Source organism: Tursiops truncatus, chromosome 9 (assembly GCF_011762595.2).
Source record: "Tursiops truncatus isolate mTurTru1 chromosome 9, mTurTru1.mat.Y, whole genome shotgun sequence".
NCBI classification, from domain to species: Eukaryota; Metazoa; Chordata; class Mammalia; order Artiodactyla; family Delphinidae; genus Tursiops; species Tursiops truncatus.
The window spans coordinates 82,287,763-82,304,637 of record NC_047042.1 but is presented as its reverse complement, the minus strand read 5'-3'; the positions used below and the strand labels follow the sequence as shown (position 1 = coordinate 82,304,637).

The 16,875-nt window shown below is 53.7% G+C and overlaps 1 protein-coding gene across 19 annotated transcripts in view; it reads left to right on the top strand.

Moving 5' to 3' along the window:
- KCP (kielin cysteine rich BMP regulator) overlaps positions 1 to 16,875 on the top strand; it is a 45,231-nt gene that overhangs the window by 11,752 nt on the left and 16,604 nt on the right. For 13 of the 19 annotated variants that reach the window (XR_004528170.2, XM_033863228.2, XM_033863235.2 and 10 more), the window contains exons 4-11: positions 3,895 to 3,968; positions 10,893 to 11,059; positions 11,961 to 12,150; positions 12,239 to 12,315; positions 12,924 to 13,008; positions 15,347 to 15,414; positions 15,630 to 15,950; positions 16,156 to 16,249. Coding sequence is in view for 18 of the 19 variants with exons in the window: in XM_033863228.2 (XP_033719119.1) it covers positions 3,895 to 3,968; positions 10,893 to 11,059; positions 11,961 to 12,150; positions 12,239 to 12,315; positions 12,924 to 13,008; positions 15,347 to 15,414; positions 15,630 to 15,950; positions 16,156 to 16,249 (1,076 nt within the window). In the remaining variant the exon portion in view is untranslated. Of the gene's footprint in view, positions 1 to 3,894; positions 3,969 to 7,900; positions 8,589 to 10,892; positions 11,060 to 11,960; positions 12,151 to 12,238; positions 12,316 to 12,923; positions 13,009 to 13,624; positions 13,783 to 15,346; positions 15,415 to 15,629; positions 15,951 to 16,155; positions 16,250 to 16,875 lie in introns of those variants that run through there. The other 6 variants (XM_033863233.2, XM_033863230.2, XM_033863236.2 and 3 more) reach the window with 6 other exon arrangements.

The following is a 16,875-nucleotide window of genomic DNA, read 5'->3' as shown; positions in this document are numbered from 1 at the left end:
ACAACTATATTAGTAACGTGAATGGATTAAAACAAGATCCAACAAGATACTGTCTATAAGAGACATACTTTAGATTTTTTAAAAAAATATTTATTTATGTATTTTTATTCGGTGGCTGCATCACGTCTTAGTTGCGGTGCGTGGGCTTCTCTCTAGTTTTGCAGTGCGGGCTTAGTTGCCCCGCGGTACGTGGGATCTCAGTTCCCTGACCAGGGATCAAACTGGCATCCCCTGCGTTGCAAGACGAATGCTTAACCACTGGACCAGCAGGGAAGTCCCACAGACATACTTTAGATTTACAGATACAGAAAGATTTAAACTAAAAGAATAGAAAAAAGTTTTATCATGCAAACAGCAACCATAAGAAAACTGGAGGGCTATGCTGTCATCAGACAAAATAGGTTTTAAAACAAAAAAAGTAACTCAAGATAAAGAGGGACATTTTATAATGATAAAAGTGCAATGCATCAGAAAGGTGACAATTGTAAACATAAGTGCACCTAACAACAGATCCATACCTCATTCCGTATACAAAAGGTAACTCAAAATGGATCAAAGATCTTATATGTAAGAGCTAACACTGTAAAACTCTTATAAGAAAACACAGGGTTAAATTTTTCTAAACATAGACTAGGCAATGATTCCTTAAATATGTTGCCGAAAGTACAAGCAACAACAACAACGAAAAAAAACAGATTGGACTTTATCAAAACTAAAAACTTTCGTGCTGCCAAAAAAAAAAAAAAACCATAAAAAATTAAAATAACCCACAGTATGGGAAAAAATATTGACTAGTCATATACCTGATAAGTGACTTGAATCTAGAATATATAAAGAACACTTACAACAAAATAATAAAAAGACAAATAACTCAATTTTTTAAATGGGCAAAGGACTTGAATAGACATTTCTCCAGAGAAGACACATAAATGACTAATTAGCTTGTGTAAAGATTTTCAACATCATGAGTCATTAGGGAAATGCAAATCAAACCACAATGAAATACCACTAGGATGGCTGTAATCAAAAAAATCAGATAATAATAAGTGTTATCAAGGAAGCAGAGAAATTGGAACCCTCATATGTTGCTGGTGGGAATGTGAAGTGGTACAGCCACTTTGGAAAACAATTTGACAGTTCTTTAAAAGGTTAAATGTAGAACTACCCTATGATGCAGCAAGTCCACTTCCAGTAATATACCCGAGAGAAATTACAGCGTATGTCCTCACAAACACTTGCCCATGAATCTTCACAGCAGCATTATTCATAATAGCCAATAAGTGGAAACAACCCAAATTCTATCAGCTGATGAATGGATAAAGTATGGTACATACTTCGGTACATACACATTACTTGGCAACAAGGAATGAAGCATGGATACATGGTGAAACATGGATAAACCTTGAAAACGTTACGCCAAGTGAAAAGCCAGACACAAAGGATTACTTATATGAAATGTGGATGGGTGGTCGCCTAGGGCTGGGGTACGGATGGTGGTGGGAAAGAGGGGGTGAAGGCTGCAGGGTATGGGGTTTATTTGGGGATGATAAAATGTTTTAAAATTGATTGCAGTGATGATTGCACAACTCTATGAATATACTAAACTATTAAGTTATACTCTTTAAACAGGTGAATTTATGGTATGTGAATTATATCTCAATAAAGCTGTTACCAAAAAAAAAAGCCAAACATATAGGAATTTGAGGTCACTACTCTGTGCCAGGACATCTGGTGCCTCATTATGGCCCCAGCTGTGGTTTTGACCCACTGGCCTCTACTCCCTTGCCATCTGACCCCCTCTCTTCATACTACCTGGAAGGAACAGCTGCCACTTCCCCTCCCTCAGCCCCTGTCTAAGATCTTGCTTGTCTCACAACTGTGGAGTGGGGCTATGGTGCTGAGTGAGATCAGGTCCTTGACCAGAGGCCCCATGGCAAGTCTTGGCCCAAACTCCTGCAAGACTGTCTCTTCTGTCTCTAGGGGGCCTCATTCACATCATAGCCAATGTGGCTCTATTACAAAACTTTCCCAGCCAATGGAAGGGAGTATTCTGTCTTGAGAAGCTGCACTTTTCACTAATTTGCACAAAGTTGCCTTACAGTCTGAATATGCGCTGTTCTATACAGTAGCTACTAGCTACATAGGGCTATTTCTATTAAAGTGAATTAGAATTAAATAAAAAGTAAAAATTCAGGGGAGTTCCCTGGCAGTCCAGTGGTTAGGACTCCACGCTTTCACTGCTGAGGGCGCGGGTTCAATCCCTGGTCGGGGAACTAAGATCCTGCAAGCCACGTGGCACGGCCAAAAAATTAAAAAAAATAAAAATTCAGATCCTCAAGTGCACTAGCCATATTACAGGGGCTCAGTAGCCTCATGGGGCCATCGTATTGGACAGTGCAGATATAGACATTTCCATCATCGCAGACAGTTCTGTTGGACTGTGCTGCTCAGAACCACTGGAAGAGGCTTTGTGGGATCTTGAGAGCAGGACCATGAGGGATGGGAAGAAGCGAAATGGGTGGGAAGAAGAGGAAATTGCAGGCAGGAAGCCACACATATCTCCTCCCCTCTTTGCCCCACCCTCTTAGCTTCTCCAAGCCCTAATGGGATCCCCAGGGAGCGGTCTTTGAGAAAAAAGATAGTCAGAAAAGAGACTGGGGAAACCCCAGGTTCTCCAGTGGGCCCAAGGTTGATTGGCAAGCTTCCCTCCAGGCTGGAGAGCCTCGTGGCTTGGAGGTCCCTGTGTGGCGCCTGGAAACGTTCTGCCAATACCCCCCTCCAGGTCCTGGCTCTGCTGCGAGGTTCAGATATGCACTCTGATTGCCCTGGTCTTTCTTTGCCAAAAACGAAAACAGAAAAATGCACAAACCCTCCTAAGATCCCAGCAGGTTCCATCTGACAAGGAAGTACTGCGTTCCGACTGTGATATTAACCTGTGAGTGGTGTTGGTCTAGTGTGTGAGCTGACACTGGTACTTGAGTAGGCATGCTGCAGCTTGGCACAGTCCCTGGAACACAGTGAGGTGGACCCCTGAAGGCCTTTTAAGGGGCAAAGGAAGTCCTTCCTGGAAGGGGGCTGGCGGCCTAGTTATTCTGAATTGTGGGGAGAGGTGGCCAGCTGTGGGGTACAGCTGTGGAATTAGAATCTCAGATCGGGGCTTCCCTGGTGGCACAGTGGTTGAGAGTCCGCCTGCCAATGCAGGGGACGCAGGTTCATGCCCCGGTCCAGGCGGATCCCACATGCTGCGGAGCGGCTGGGCCCGTGAGCCATGGCTGCTGAGCCTGCACGTCCGGAGCCTGTGCTCCACAACGGGAGGGGCCACAACAGTGAGAGGCCCGCGTACCACAAAAAAAAAAAAAAAAAAAAAAAAAGAATATCTGATCTGTGATAAACAGCACATCCCCGCCCCCTGTCCCCCTGCTGCAGTTGCTCAGCTGGTCAGGTCAGCCGGGGTAACCTTCTCCTGGGGTGGACATGATGTTGTGAGCAGGGAGAGAGGGTCCTAGGGGAGTAGGGAGCTGGAGACAGGAGCCACTGAGGAAGGTGACTTGGGGGCAAGTTGGTGACTTGCAGGGGCAGATGGGGATGGGGTTGTGATGCTGCACAGCCTGTTCCCAAATACCACGTCCAAACGACATCACGTGGTGCACACACGCTTGCACGCAGTTGTGTGGGCCACGTGAAGGGTGTGGAAGGACAGACCTTGTTACCATTGGTTACACCGGATGCGAGTGATGGGCAAGGAAGGGCTGGAGCAGGTGTAATGATGGGCTTTGCCTTTATTCCTTTGTGGTAGCTTATTTCATTTGTTACAACTGGTGTGACTTGAAAGGTCAAAATTTAAGTACAAAATTTAATCATTTACTAACCCCTTCTCTCCCTCCCTCTTTACAGCAAACTTTTGCTTCCAGCCACCAAAGGCAGAGGGAAAACCAAGCTGCTGCTATTGACAGTACAACCTGAAGGAGGTAAGGAACAGAAAGTAACTATGTTGGGATCGTCTGTGTACCAGGTGCTGCACATGCGTCAAGCACACATCACATGCTTGTTGCCTTAATAGACTCTCCCAGCCTACCGTAGCGGTTATTACTTCCTTTTCCAGATGAAAGATTTTGGCTTAGGGAGGTAGAGTAACTTAGTAGAATATGTGGTAAGGTTAGCATATCAGCTAAGGGCCCAGGAGAAAAGAGAATTCCCCTCAAAAGGGTTTAGCTAAAGAGAACTTAAAGGAGGGACCATTTACCGATCTGTAGACACGGTATTAGAGAATCACCAGGGGGCTTCCCTGGTGGTGGTCCCCCAGTGCAGGGGACACAGGTTCGAGCCCTGGTCCGGGAAGATCCCACATGCCGCGGAGCAACTAAGCCCATGTGCCACAACTACTGAGCCTGTGCTCTAGAGCCCGCGAGCCACACCTACTGAGCCCGCGTGCCACAACTACTGAAGCCCACGCGCCTAGAGCCCATGCTCCACAAGAGAAGCCACCGCAATGAGAAGCCCGCGCACTGCAACGAAGAGTAGCCCCCGCTCACCGCAGCTAGAGAAAAGCCTGTGCGCAGCAACAAAGACCCAACGCAGCCAAAAAAAAACCCAAAGAGCAGCAGCCAACCCACAGCTGCAGCCAGTTTAAAAAAAAAAAAGAGAGAGAATCACCAGGGAACTAACAATAGTAGGGAGCCATTGCCACTCCCTGGACTGAGCGGATAAGGGGAAGGACTAGTGGTACCATGGGAGCTGTGCTGAGCAGAAGGAGGCCAAGAAGAAATACCCCAACCGCTCTCCTCCCCTGCCCTTCAGGCCCCGCCTGCACCTCTCATTGGCTGACCCAACAGGAAGCCAGAGGGCACGAAAGCCAGAGCGATGCCGTCTGTAGGGGGTGGAGAGGGAGAATGAATGGAAGAGGTAGAAAGGGAGATCAACCAGCACAGACAGTCAGTGGTGGAGCAGGATTTGAACTCAGGACTCACTGACTCTAAACCCTGGAGCCCTTGTGCTGCCCTACGGAGCCACGCACGCTACTGTGCCCACACACCCGGCTGGGTCCCAAACACCACTCCATTCATGGGGACATCCTGTCAAATAAGGACTCAAGCCTGGGCCTGAGATATTCCTTCTTTCTCTAGCCAGAATGTTCCTGTTCTAAAGAAAGTACTGGATTTTGGTGAGGATGGTGGCATCTGGTTCCACTAGCCCAGCAGAGAAATGTGAGCCCTTTATTCCAAGCCTGACGTTTGAGTGCACCTGCGGTCGGTCGTGTGCTCATGCCCCTCCTTCTGCCAGCATCCACATTCCCCTTCCCTTGGTCTGGGCCGGGCATTCTGGCCATCGCTATTCCTGATTCATTCATCCCTGTATTCCTGTATCTGGCTCAATACCTGGCAGCAAAGAGGCTCACGGTGGAAACTCAGCTGCTCTCCAAATAACACCCTTTCCTCTGGGATTTTATTTCACAGAGCGAGTTTTCCAGACGCTTCTGTACCTTCTGTTGCAGATAAAGAATGTGAATATTGCCTTTTCAGGTTGGGCCTCAGCGGGAGATGACGATGATGTCAATAAAAATAATAATATATTTTGGGTGTTTAAAATGTGCCAGACACTGTAAAAAGATTTTTATACTCATTGTCTCATTCGTCAGACACCACGTATGCAAATTCTCTCAGCTGCACCTTATTCCAGTTCTCCACAGTCTGCAAGCGGCTCTGCACAGGTGCATCCCCGTGGCGTCTTGCCTCAGGCCCTGGCTATAAATCTCTCCTGTTGGGCTTTGGAATTTCCCTGTTGCACCCTCGTAGCCCACTTGAGCACTCATTCACACCTAACTGGGAGCAGCTAATGCCCTCCGGTGTTACCCTAGACCAGCGGGGCACTGATGTCAATGGATAAGTGCTTCCACTTTCTGGCTGAGCTGCTTTCGTACAGATGGTCCTGTGGAATTGGACACGCACATGCCCACAGCAGCGACCAGCTACTCCATAAGGCAGTCTTGTATTGGCTTTTCATCCTTCCCCGTCTTGCTCTCCCCACCCCTCATTTCTGCTCCCTGGAATCATATTCCAAAACTTGCATGTAAGCCTTTGTCTCGACAATCCTCATAACAATCAGGATGGAGGTACTATTATTATCCCCACTTCACAGGGGAGGAACCTGAGGCTTAGCAAAGTTTAGTAACCTGCCAAAATCATACAGCGGGTAAGGGCAGGGCCACTGAAACGTTTAGGAAGGAAGGAGAGGGTGTGAGATGCTCCTCTCAGGAGAGGGAGATTGGATTTACCAGGGAATTGTAATAGAATTTCTGGCAGTCTTGTGTGTCTGTTGAGGCTTGTGGCCATGAATTTGAAGCAAATCCGGTCACCCAAGGGCTGGGATGTTCTCCAGCGATACTCAGGTGCTCCGACAGAGGCACTGTGGGAGGGCAAGGGTGAGGGGTTGGGCAGAGCAGTAAGCAGCTGGGAGCCAGGGTGACCAGGGGTGTCGGGGGGCTTGGGCTCCTGGCGATGATAAGGCATGTGGGCCCTGGGACCCCAAGGACCTGGCATTGAACCCAGGCTCTGTGGTTTACTCCCAGCATGACTCTGAACAGCTCACCTGACTCTTCAGATTCCTCATCTGTAGAATGGGAATAAAGGCACCCTCGCCCGCATGGCTGGGGGGACAGTTAGAGATCCCGTAAGAGAAGTAATAAGAGCTAATGCCTACGTGCCCAGCCCCGTGCTGAGTGCACTTTCCAGCGTTAAAGCGGGTGCTGTTAGAGCCACAGGTCACAGAGAAGAAAAATTAGCCACTGTAAGTTGAATGACTTGCCTGAGGCCACAGAGCAGAAAGCCTGAGACTCAGGATTTGACCTGGTAGCCCTCACCAGAGTCTGCTCTTAGCCTCTCCTCCACCCAGCCTCCCAGGAGACCTGCCTCCTAACAGGCACCATCTTCCTTAACCCTGGTGGGAACAGAGCTGCCACTTCCTAGCTCCTTTTCCAGCAGCCGGCTGGCCCTGGCTTTCCTCTGCTCCTGTGAGCCTAGCTCCAGGCCAACTGAGGCCAGGTCTCAGCACTGGCTCACATTCTCCCCGTCCCCTGCCGTCTCCCACACTTCTGAGGAGAGACACTGCTTTCCCTTAAGGTGCTTGGAGAGTGGGCTCGAGGGGCCTTTAGCCCTGACTTGGGCTGGGGGGTGGGAGCAGGGAGCAGGGTGGCTCTGATTTGCTGGCCTTTGTGGGGAGGGAGACTGCTCTGGCGGGCTTCACGGCTCCACCCTCCATGTCCCTTTGCCTGTGAGCTTGGGGCCCATCCCCACCTCCCCTGCTTCCAGCTGCACTGAGGAGTTTCCCAGCCTGGTGGCCCACGTGACCAGCTTCTCTCACTTCCTCCCTTTGGCCCCCTCCGCCTGCTGAGCCCAAGGCCCAGCCCTGCCCCCGGCCCAGACTCACCCCCCTACACACACACACAGGCCAAGCCTGAGCCCAAGAGCTGGAAAATGGGCTGGAGAAGAAAGGCCTTGGCATTTGGGGCCAAGCCTGGGGCTGCCAGGGTAGATAGGGATGGTGAGTAGAGTCCAGGAAAGAAATGTAGAAGTGGAGAGAGGAGACCGGAAGCGCCCTTGACTTCGGAGACCTGGAGCAGCACCTCTTTTTTGTTTGTTTGTTTTGTTTTGTGTGTTTTTTTTTTAAACCCATTTATTTATTTATTTATTTATTTATTTATTTTTTGCGGTACGCGGGCCTCTGACTGTTGTGGCCTCTCCCGTTGCAGAGCACAGGCTCTGGACGCGCAGGCTCAGCGGCCATGGCTCACGGGCCCAGCCACTCCGCGGCATGTGGGATCTTCCCAGACCCGGGCACGAACCCGCGTCCCCTGCGTCGGCAGGCGGACTCTCAACCACTGCGCCACCAGGGAAGCCCCGCACCTCTTGTTTTTATTTATTTACTGAGCACTTAGTCTGTGCCGACCACTACCCTACCCTAAATTCCTTATCTATCTAGTCTCTCTTAATCCTCACTGTAAGTTTATAAAGTAGCTGTTATGATCCCCAGTTTACAAACAGGGAAACTGAGGCAACTAGAAGTTAGAGGCCCAGTGGAATTGGCCGAGCAGGGATTTGAACCCAGCTCAGTTTGCTTCTCCTGTAAACAGGTGAGGAAGGGAACCCCAGGGTGGCGAAGTAGCCCAAGGGGCTCGGAGACCAGCTGTCCCAGAGCCCAAGGGTGATGAGTTTGTGGGGCTTTTAGAGCCTGCTCTTGGATCACGTGCAGGAGAAGTCGCCCCCAACCCCTCCCAGCTTCCTGCTCTCCCGGGGGCTCCCCTGCACCTCTGAGCCAGGTCTGGGGTCAGGATGGGGCTGGGCCCCGGGGTCGGGTCGAGGTGCCCATCAGGAAGGCAGGCGCCATGGGGCGGGGTGACAGACACCAGAAGCCCTCTCTGAACAAAGGCTGGGTGGGAGGCGGCCTGGTGTTTCCACACCCCGCCTCTCCCAGCGCCTGCTGAGCCACGACCCGTAGTCAGCAAGGCGGGGCAAGCATGGCCAGGGCCGAGGCCGCTCTGCTGCCCCTCGTCCTGCAGCTCACGGGCCTGGCACTGGCCCCGGGGACCGGCAGAGGTAGGTCGGGGCGCCGAGGGCTTGGGGGCAGCCAGGCAGGACCTCACCTCTTGCTCAGCCCAGTCTGAGGGAACGGCTGGGGCCGGGGGCCGCCTCCCTGGGCCCTGCCTCGGGGTGCGTGCACCTCCCAGGCCAGCCTGAGTCCTCCCCGTCGGTGGAGGAGCCAGCATGGTCGGGGCAGCACGGAGACTGTGGCATGGGGTCCCGGAGCAGGACGGGGCTTCCTGCTCTGGCCTCAGGAGGAATTCCTGCAGGCAGCGGTGGGGGAGAGTCCGCCCTGGAATCTGGGAGTCTGAAGTTAATTATTTGTCTTGAGAAAGGGGAAAAAAAAGAAGGCCCGCCATGGGAGCTGACTTTGAGTCTCTGTGTCTGGCTTTCATCCAGAAGGACAGGCAGGAACAGAGAGGTCAGGGCTGGGACTGTGCAGGGGGGAAGGGAGGGGAGCAGGTCCACGGGGAGCAATCAGGCTTTGTGCAACAGGAGCTCTTTCTGCAGGTCTCTCCAGGCAAAGGACCGGCCCGATCTTCCCTGAGGGTCCCAGAGGACCCTCAGCTTCTCCCCGACCCCTTTCTTGTGCCTGCTTAAGCAGGCCTGGAGGGAGTGGCCTGAAAGGAGGAATCATGGTGGAGGGGGGGTGTCGTGCTGGGGTGGAGGGTTTAAGATACTGGGACCCCATCCTTGGCCGCCCTTCATGGGGCTGGGAAGGAAGCGAGGTACAGGGGCCATACCAAGACAGAGAGCCATTCCAAGTGACAACACCCTGCCCAAGGTAGGGGTGTGGGCGGGGGGCGGGGGGGGCGTTGCAGGGTGGGCTGAAAAGATGAATGGCACTTGGGAAAGCTCACATTTGGACTTGCTGCTGGGAGCCTGCAGATGTGTGATTTAGAAAGGCTGTGAAAGGAAAAGAGGAGCACGTGGAGGCAGGGAGCCTTCAGCCTCCTGAGTGGCCACAGAGGGGAGAGGAGAGGAGCTGCGGGGGTGTTGGGGGATGACCGGCTGAGACCAGAGACTGATGGACTTTGGGAGGGGTACAAAAGAGAGAAGCTGAGCCCCAGATTTCTGGGTAGGTGGGGATGGCATTAACCAAGCCGAGGAACTCAGGACAAAGCAGGTTTGGACAAAAGAAGACAATTTAGGTCTTGGACGAGAATCTTCAACCCCCTTTGGGCGGGGGAGTGAGCAGTATTGTTCCCCTGCTTCACGGGGCTAGTGTGCACGAGAAGCCCTTTTAGCCACCCCCAGGCCCAGCCTCACTAATGAACTGCCTCAGTGGAAAGACCCTTCCCTCTCCCTCCACCCCTTCCTTGTGCTCACTCACTTCCTGCTCCAGACCCTCTGCTGCACCGCCCACCTCTGCTGGGAGGAGGGATGCTGTTTGTGGGAAGGACACCTGGAGTCAGACAATGACCCCACCGCCTTTGTTTTCCCCACAGCAGGAGGGGGATCAGAGTCAGGTGAAAGTGGCCGTCCCCAACCCCAGGCCTGAACTCAGAGGTGCCCCCTCCTAGGACCCAGTGTCCTCTAGAACCCGGGACAACCTGTCTTCATTCTCATGGTGCCTTGAAATCTAGATGGGGGCCCTACCAGCACCCTCCCCGAACCCTTCACGAAATGCAGCCGAGTCCCGCTTTCTGGAGCCCACTCTGCCCTGGGTGGAGTTCCCAGGCCCCTCTGCCACAGGCCCGGGAAACAGTGGCAAGGCTTGGAATTGGCAGCAGAGGGAAGAGTTGCCCCTCCCTGTGCACGGAAGTGCTGCCCTTTCTGAAGGTGAAGACAAGCAGTGGGGTTTGCCCACAGACCCTGGGTACCTGAAAGCAGCCCCACCTTTCACTCCTCTGTTTCCCTCTCCTGCACTTCAGCCTGTGCTGGCTTGTGGGCCCTCCCAGCATGACACATCAGCTCCCCAGGCTGCCCCTGGCCAAGTCCATGGCCTGAGTGAGGCTGGATGACCCTGGCACAGCCCCCGTGGCTGAGGACCCCTGCAGAGTCAGGGCAGCCTACAGAGAGGCCCTGATCTAGATCCTCCCCCCAGGCTCCCAGTGAGGCGGGGTCCCTGGGGCTTATACCTGCCTGAGGCTCTTACTACTTGGGAAAGCTGGTCTAGGTCACTTCCGTGCACCCAGGGCTCTCTCCTCCTCCTCCCATGCTTTCACTCCAGCCCCTCACAGACCACCTCTCCTTCCCTGGATGGTGGGTGACAGGTGGACAAGGGTGGGCACAGGATAGACATCATTGGGAAGACAAACCCAGGAAGCCTTGCTAGCCCCTCACCGATAGGCCCTCCCTGGATCCTTGTGCTTTCAGGTGGAGCCGTCCCCAGGGAGCCTCTGGGGCTTGCTGACATCCACGACTACCAGCTGCAGGCGCCGGCCCACTCCTCAGCCCCTGCTGGGGCCCCCCAGGAGCGGTGGCGCCCCCTGGAGGAGCGACTGGGAAGGCTGGAGGCTGAGGTCACGGAGCTCAGAGAACAGGTACCACTGGAGGCAGTGGGTGTGCGTGGGGTAGGGCAGGCCTCATGTAGTGGGAGGGAAGGAGAGAAGGGGGGCCCGTGGGACGCTGAAATAGAGTTTTGTTTTAAATGCACATAGAAAGATTCTTATCTGAATGGTTCTTTTTTAAATAAATTTTATTTATTTATTTATTTATTTTTGGTTGCGTTGGGTCTTCGTTGCTGCGGGTGGGCTTTCTCTAGTTGCAGCGAGTGGGAGTTACTCTTCGTTGCGGTGCGAGGGCTTCTCATTGCGGTGGCTTCTCTTGTTGCGGAGCACGGGCTCTAGGCACACGGGCTTCAGTAGTTGTGGTGCACGGGCTCAGTAGTTGTGGCTCACGGGCTCTAGAGCGCAGGCTCAGTAGTTGTGGCGCACAGGCTTAGTTGCTCTGCAGCATGTGGGATCTTCCCGGACCAGGGCTCGGACCCGTGTCCCCTGCATTGGCAGGCGGATTCTTAACCACTGTGCCACCAGGGAAGCCCTGAGCAGTTCTTAACATCGGTTCTTTCATACCAGGGAAGAACCTCCGGGTATTTGTTTTGTCAGATTTTCATATTCTTTCATGTATTTGGCAAACATTATGGAGTATCATCAGGAAAGATTTCGGATAGATAAAGGTCTTTAACTGTTGGGTCACAGGGACTGAGTCCCCTTTTGTCTAAAGGAGAGGACTGGGGGCCCGTGTTCCCCTGGGAGCCTATCCAGACCCCAGGCTATGAGAACTGGGACTGTTTGAGCTGGATGCTGCCTGGAGGGGGACCCACCTTGCTCTGGAACTGTCACGTTTCCTTCTCATCCTGCCTTGGCTTTCACACCCCACAAATCTGTGGGAGTTGGTGGGGGAAGCTGAGCCAGTGCCTCTTACCCCCACCTCTCTCCCCAGAACAAAGACCTGCAGGGGAGGGTGAGGCAGCTGGAGTCCTGTGAATGCCACGTGGCTTCGCCCCAGTGCTGGGGGCTGGGTCGGGCCTGGCCCGAGGGGGCTCGCTGGGAGCCTGATGCCTGCACAGCCTGTGTCTGCCAGGACGGGGCTACACACTGTGTCCCCCAGCCTGGGCTGCCCCATTGCCATGGTGAGTGCCATCTGCCTGCCCACTGGCACCGCCTCAGGGCCCGAAAATGGCCCTGAGTGCCTGAGCGACAGCACCATCTCCTCCTCAGGCTGCAGCCACAATGGTCAGGCCTATGGCAATGGGGAGACCTTCGCCACAGATGCCTGTACCACCTGCCGCTGCCTGGTGAGCTCCTGTGACCCACCCTGGATATCCCATACCTGTTCCCCTCACCTGTCTGCCTCACCTCAGCTACCTGTCGCTGCAGCCTGGTGTGCTGAATGTTTAGAAGTGGGGTCTCCCTGCCCATCCCCCCAAGCCTTGCCACTGGCCGCCTTCAGCTGATTCCGAAGAGTTCTGCTTTCTGGAGCTCAATCCCCACGCACACAGTGGGGTTCTTGTCTTCTTATACCTGCCCCCTCGCCTGCGGACCCTCAGTGTCCCCAGTCATCCATCTGTTCCTGGCATCTATCTGCCTCTGCTCCCTCACTTGGCTTCACACCCACCTATTTCTTTCCTCACCCTTCCACTGAGGAAGCCCTTGGTTCCCTTCCTAGGATCTCTCCACGCTGGAGAATTTGCTGGTACCTGGAAGAGATGGTTTCCCGAGGGTCGAGAGTAGCAGGAGATGATGGGGGAGGGGGAAGGATGTCTCTTTTCTGCCCTTGGGCCAAGGGTAGCCCACGTAGTCTGAGCCAACTCAGCCTCTTGCGCCTCTGGTGGGTCCCAGCCTGGGGAGAGGTCTCGGTTCTGGAGGCCCTATCCTCCAGGGTTCTGATGCCTGCTTTCCACAGGAAGGAGCCGTAACCTGCACCCAGAAGCCATGCCCAAGAGGACCCTGCCCGGAGCCGGGAGCGTGCTGCCCGCACTGCGAGCCCGGTCAGCCTTCTGCCGGCCCCAGACCCACCTCCTGCACTCGTTCTGGGGCCCCAGAGCCTGGCCTGCCACCTGCCATGTGTCCAGAGGGCGTCTGCCCCCTCGCTCCGGCAGTGGCTGGGGGTGTTCAGAAGCGAAGCCCAAGTCAGCAAATGCTGCTTCTGACCTGGGACTGAGCCAAAGGCTGTACGTCAGTGGTCCCCAACCTTTCTGACACCAGGGACCAGTTTCATGGAAGACAGTCTTTCCATGGACCGGGGTGGTGGTGGGGGAAGGTTTCGGGATGATTCAAGCTCATTACATTTATTGTACATTCTATTTCTATTACATTGTAATATATAATGAAATAGTTATACAACTCACCATAATGCAGAATCAGTGGGGGCCCTGAGCTTGTTTTCCTGCAACTAGATGGTCCCTTCTGGGGGCGATGGGAGACAGTGACACCAAAAGTGTGTTGCTTATGTCCAGTCTATTCCATAAGATGCAGCTTAACTGTCACTTGCCACCCACCGATAGGGTTTTGATATGAGTCTGCAAGTCATTGATTTATTATGGTCTCTGTGCAGTCAAACCTCTCTGCTGATGATAACCTGTATTTGCAGCCGCTCCCCAGCGCTAGCATCACCGCCTCAGCTCCACCTCAGATCATCAGGCATTAGACTCTCACAAGCAGCACACAACCTAGATCCCTCGCATGCGCAGTTCACAGTAGGGTTCGCGCTCCTATGAGAATCTAATACCACCGCTGATCTGACAGGAGGAGGAGCTCAGGAGGTAATGCGAGCGGCTGTAAATACAGATGAAGCTTTGCTCACTCGCCGCTGCTCACCTCCTGCTGTGCGGCCCGGTTCCTAACAGGCCACGAACCATTACCTGTCCGTGGCCTGGGGGTTGGGGACCCCTGCTCTACCTGATCTTTTTCCTTTCCTCAGGCAGCTTCTAATCTAGTGAGAAGATAAACGTATATAGCTAGTATAATACGAGATTTAAGAGCCAATGAACAGATTAAGAGGAGGTGGAGAAAGGTCTTAAGTGGTCAGTCGCCAGAGGAGAGGGCAGGAAGGCAGGGGAAGCCCACCCAGACTAGGTGATCGGGGAGGGCCCTACATACAACAGGTCATCCGAGCTGGATCTTCAAGGGAAAGTGGGGTTTCACCAGAAGGAAAGGGTGTACTTGAAGGCCCTCTAGGCACACAGAGTGGGGAAAGGTGTGTTGCAGGAAATCAGACTGGGAAAGCCAGTGGGAACACACTGCTGTAAGCCTTACAGTTTGGACTTTCTTCTGTGGACAATGGGGAACCACTGAAGGCTGAAAAGCAAGAGTGTGGCATGTTCAAAGAGGCATTTTTGGAATTTTCACGTGGTATATGGGCTAGATGCAGAGAGACCAGTTAGGGGGCTATTACTGTAGTTGCCTAGGCATGGAGCCAGGGATGGCAGTGTGCTGCAGAAGGAGGGGTGTTTCCAAAGAACGTAGTTGGATCCCACGGAACAGTGGACTCTGAGCTTGGGAAACTAGTGGTGCCAGTGACATGAAGACAGCAGCTGTTACCGGTTCATAGTCAGGAAGATAAGGTTGCCGGGTTTAGCAGCTAAACATATAGGATACCTGGGACTTCCCTGGTGGTCCGGTGGTTAGGACTCCATGCTTTCACTGCTGAGGACCAGGGTTCAGTCCCCCATTGGGGAACTAAGATCCTGCAGCGGCACTGCCAAAAAAAAAAAAAAAATAGGATGCCCTGTTAAATTTGAATTTTGTATAAATAACATATTTTTAAATACAAGTATGTCCCGTGCAATATTTGGGACATACTTACACTACAGTATTATGTGTTGTTCATCTGAAATTCACATTTAACTGGGCATCCTATGTTGTCTTTGGCAACCCTGCCCCGGGAAGAATGGTAGCTGCTAGTTTGAAAGGTGGGACAGAGGCTTAGGGACTGGTGGGTTCTGGAAATGTAGCCTGAGAGTCTTGGCCAGAGATGAGGAGTAAAGTCTTAGGAGTTGTTGGATCTCCCAACAAAGAAAAGGGACACACACACACACATCGCTTGTAGGACACGTGGTGTCTCAGGGCCACTGCTAGCACATATAATGTCTTTGGTGAAAGTTTTAAAAAGGCACGCTTTCCTCAATGCTTCCATGTGTTGTAAAATAATGGGAATCTGGTGATTATTCGAGGCAGACACTATAGTGCCATCTGCTGGAAAGTTGCAGTAAGTATACAATCTCTGAGAATCACCTGAATGGTGCCCCTTTGATGTGGCGCCCTTGGCCGTGCTTTCGCCCCAGTTCTCTGGGTCTCTTACTTGCGGGCCTGGCCCTGGTTTTGCAGGCTGTACTGGAGGCCACAGGAGTGGGGAAACGTGGCAACTGGAGCCCTGTGTCATCTGTACCTGTCAGGTAAGGGAATCAGAGCCTTGTCCCATCTACCACCCACATCCCCACCACCCGGCTTAACCCCAGGCCTGGCAGCGCCAAGCCCAATCTGGGGTCCTGGCAGGACTGCTGCCGCCACCCCGGCATTGAGGCCTGGAGCCTGCTAGGCCTGCTAGGCCAGCAGAGTAACTCGGCTTGAGCAGTAGAGGAGGAAGGAGGGCTCAGTGTCTACCCTGCAGGCAGGGACGGTGCAGTGCCAGGGGCCCTCATGCTCAGAGCTCAACTGCCTGGAGAGCTACACCCCACCTGGGGAGTGCTGCCCCATCTGCCGGCCAGGTGACCTCCCCCCCACCCTGCCCCGCCGTCCCCTCAGCCCCAGAGGGTTCCGTACCTGCTTGGGGTCATGCCTTCCCTCGGGTAATGTCCACCCACCCTGCTCTCTGCTGACCAGCCCGTCACGCTGGCAACCCTCCCCAGGCTGTGAGTATGAGGGACAGCTTTATGAGGAGGGGGCCAACTTCCTGTCCAGCTCCAACCCTTGTCTCCAATGCTCCTGCCTGGTGAGTCCCCCGCACCTTTGCCCAGACCCTGATCTTCCTGGGACACCCCCGCCTACCCTGGGTCACACCAGCCACTCTTTCAGCCCCTCACATACTTTCCGAGGCCTGGTGCCAGAGAGATTCTCCCTCCATCCCCACTCTGTGGCCCATCCTGCTGTCTCTGGGAGCCAGACCCAGGGGCAGTACAGCTATGGGTGCATTACAGAGGAGCCTGGTTCACTGTGTGCCCATGAAGTGCCCGTCCACCCCCTGCCCTGGACCAGTCCTGAGGCCCGGGCACTGCTGCCCGACCTGCCAAGGTGAGAGCCCTGCCCCTTCCCTGGCAGAGCTCCAGGGAGGGCTGTTATTGCCACTTCTTCAACCCAAAGCCCACTCTGCTGGCCTCTGACCTGCGGCTGCCGTCAGTGGGGGGACCCAGGCCTGGCCAACCCTGCTCCGGAGCTGGAAGGCCTGGGCTCAGATTCTGCCCTTGTCAGTGGTTATGTACCTCTGAGGGAGTTACTCCGTGCTTCAGTTCCCCATTTGTAAGATGTGTGTAATGATAGGTACGTCAATAAACATTGACTATTACCTGCTTTGTGTACAGAAGACACGGGGTGGGCCCTCGAGGCAGACCACTAGAGGGTGACACTAGATCCATGAGGAAGGAGACCTAATCCAGCCTGGGCACAGGAAGGAAAGCATCCTGGAGGTGGCGTGTCTGGAGCCAACCTCAAGGTTAAAGAGCAGTTAGCAAGGCGAAGGGCGGAACATGGTGGCGGGCATTCCAGGAAGAGAGGGCAGCTTGGGACTGACACTCAGTGTGAGGTGGGTGTGTGTTAGTCAGGAAGGTGCAGGCAGGCAGGAATGGCCAAAGCTTACACTGGGACGTGGGGAGGGGCCAGAGACACGTGGGTGTGGCCATGCTGGCCCTGGAAGGCCTGGA